General features: G+C 41.3%; 1 protein-coding gene across 1 annotated transcript; it reads left to right on the plus strand.

Annotated features, from left to right (window-relative positions):
* Window positions 1-1,635: 1,635 nt before the first annotated feature.
* Window positions 1,636-2,254, plus strand: LOC104954009 (steroid 17-alpha-hydroxylase/17,20 lyase-like). The gene is made up of 2 exons (XM_010781056.1): window positions 1,636-1,950; window positions 2,042-2,254. Exons 1-2 carry the CDS (start codon window positions 1,636-1,638, stop codon window positions 2,252-2,254), a joined length of 528 nt encoding a protein of 175 aa, XP_010779358.1.
* Window positions 2,255-2,519: the final 265 nt, after the last annotated feature.

Here is a 2,519-nt window from a genome sequence, read left to right on the forward strand (position 1 = left end):
TTGAGGGCAGGACCATTAACCTCTATCTGAAGTCTGCTGCTCTGAGCATGTCAGTTGGAGTGATGACATCATCGTGTTCCATTACACAGGTGTTTATATTTGAGCTAACGAGGTGCCTAGACTTCAAGGCTTCATTGTTCTGAATGAGAGATGAACCTCGTACATGTGAACGTTTTGTGGAAGAACCGTAACAGATATCTGTGAAATTTCAAAACGTGAAGCATGTCAAGGAAGTTGAGTATCTGAAGTGTAATTTTTGTGTACTTTCGGGTTAATCATGTGGCCTTTTTGGCAGTTTAACTAAAGGTGTGCGGCTGCTGCAGGGAGGAAATATCAGCCTGAAATTACAATGGGCTTTAATGGAGACATGTTGAAAGTTTTTGTCACTTCATGCCCTCAAAAAGCATTTTGTTTAATTATTTTTTGCTTAATTATTTGTCATTTTTCAAGCTACGAGATGATTTCCTACGTTTGTCATGAAAAATGATGTCTCAGGAATGTAGGGTTTGGGAATTATGGCAGTTTTAAAAAATATATGAAGGCAAATTTCAAGATTTCCTCCAGCTGTGACATCACACACTCTAGTTAATGTTAAAATCTGAAGAAAGCCTCTTTACCAAGGTCTGAACAATGTTTAATATTTCAAAAAGTATGAATCTGATTTAAAAGTTGAATAATGTCAGAAAGATGGGTAACATTTTAAAGTTGGAATGAGGTTTCTGAGTGAAAGTATGAAGGAACAGTTAGCAGTTGAAGTCGGATGAAGATTTTTCAAGTCTGAAGAGTTTCTCCATTGACTTCAATGTTAAACATTTGATGAATTATGGGATGTATCTCCGGAATTATGAAAGTTATGAATGAGAAAAGTCATAGCCATCGATTCCCGACCGAGCTGAACGTTTTGATGTTTGAACGGAGTTTCTGCGATGTGCAATGCGGGAGGAGAAGAGGGCCAAAATAAATCGGCGGAATAATAAACTTTTTGTGCGTAGAATAACTTTTAGTTGGAATGCTGTTAACAGAATTCCCACTCAATTAGAAACATGTTTATTCCCTTTCCACATACGAGTAATTTCCCTTGGTGTATGGTGCATACATAAACACAGTCAAAGATAGGAAATAAGGTATTTTTGTATACAAATATGCAAAACATTCGGAGTGTTGGGCATGACTGATGGTACTTAAATAAAATAATAAAAAACTTAAACACAAAGGTGTTAACTGTTGCATTTTAATCAATTATAAACTGCAGTATTCAAACTAGCCCTTTCATTTCGTTTATAAAGTGTTGCATATAAATATACCATTGTATGATAACATGAAATGATCTGCAAAGCCATCAGGTAATGGATCTGGGATCAGCGAGTGGACCCGGCCTCAGTGCAGTGTGGCTCCTCTCTGCTGACAGCTGTTTCCGGATTAAGGTTAAAGGTCCTGTTACGGTTTTTGCAAGGATTCAATGAATCAAGTATGATCTTATCTTGTTTAGGTTGGCCCAGCCTTACACACTGCGAGTGAAGGCTGTGGCATTGAAGGAGTGTATAAAGGCGTGTGTGTGCAGCAGCTGGGGGGCTTCCTGAAGAACCCCTCTCTGTGACGCCTGGCCTCCCTCTGTCAGGGCCCTCTGTTGTGGATATGGCTTGGTTCCTGTATCTGTGTGTATTTTTGGTGGTGGGCCTGGTTTTGTTAGCTCTGCAGTTGAAGCTCAGAATGTCCGCACATGGCCCCCAGGAGCCCCCTCATCTCCCAGCACTGCCTCTGATCGGTAGTCTGCTCAGCCTGCGGAGCCCGCACCCCCCTCATGTGCTTTTTAAAGAGCTGCAGCAGAAATACGGACAGACGTACTCTCTGATGCTGGGCTCCCACTGTGTCATCGTAGTCAACCAGCACACGCACGCGAAAGAAGTCCTGCTGAAGAAGGGGAAGATATTCGCCGGAAGACCAAGAACTGTGGGTAAACCTCCTCTCCTTGTCTCCACGTTAGCATTATCAGCAGCAGTCATTGATGTTTTCCTTTTCCATCCTGTGCTGTGTGATGAAGGTGACCACAGACATTCTGACCAGAGATGGGAGAGACATTGCATTTGGAGACTACAGCGCTGCCTGGAGGTTCCACAGGAAGATCGTGCATGGAGCTCTGTGCATGTTTGGGGAGGGCTCTGCCTCCATCGAGAAGATCAGTGAGTACACAGGACTCCTCTGGTCACATGATGCTTCAGACAGCTTTACTGAGAAGTCTAAAAGGGAGTTTTAGGTCAGTCCTCCCATTACAAAAACATGCTGTCTTCCCTCTTTGTATTTCAACATGCGAATGCTTTTGGTTTTATATTCCTCTAAGATTTTTTTTCCAAAAACGACTGATAATGACTAACTTCATTATACATTCGCTATTTTCTAAAAAGATCCTAAACCCAAAGGTATTCACTATACCACCAAAGAAGTCAAAAGAAACAGAATTCTCATTTGAGAAGTCAGAAATCTTTTCGGCATTTTTCTTAATCATTATTCAAAGTTAATAA

The sequence above is a fragment of the Notothenia coriiceps genome, unplaced genomic scaffold (genome assembly GCF_000735185.1).
Source record: "Notothenia coriiceps isolate Sejong01 unplaced genomic scaffold, NC01 NC01_scaffold00022525, whole genome shotgun sequence".
Taxonomy (NCBI): domain Eukaryota; kingdom Metazoa; phylum Chordata; class Actinopteri; order Perciformes; family Nototheniidae; genus Notothenia; species Notothenia coriiceps.

Coding starts and splice junctions, on each gene's coding strand:
- LOC104954009 (XM_010781056.1), top strand. CDS start 1,636: ATGGCTTGGTTCCTGTATCTGTGTGTATTTTTGGTGGTGGGCCTGGTT. Junction 1,951..2,041: donor TCGCCGGAAGACCAAGAACT/GTGGGTAAACCT, acceptor TGTGTGATGAAG/GTGACCACAGACATTCTGAC.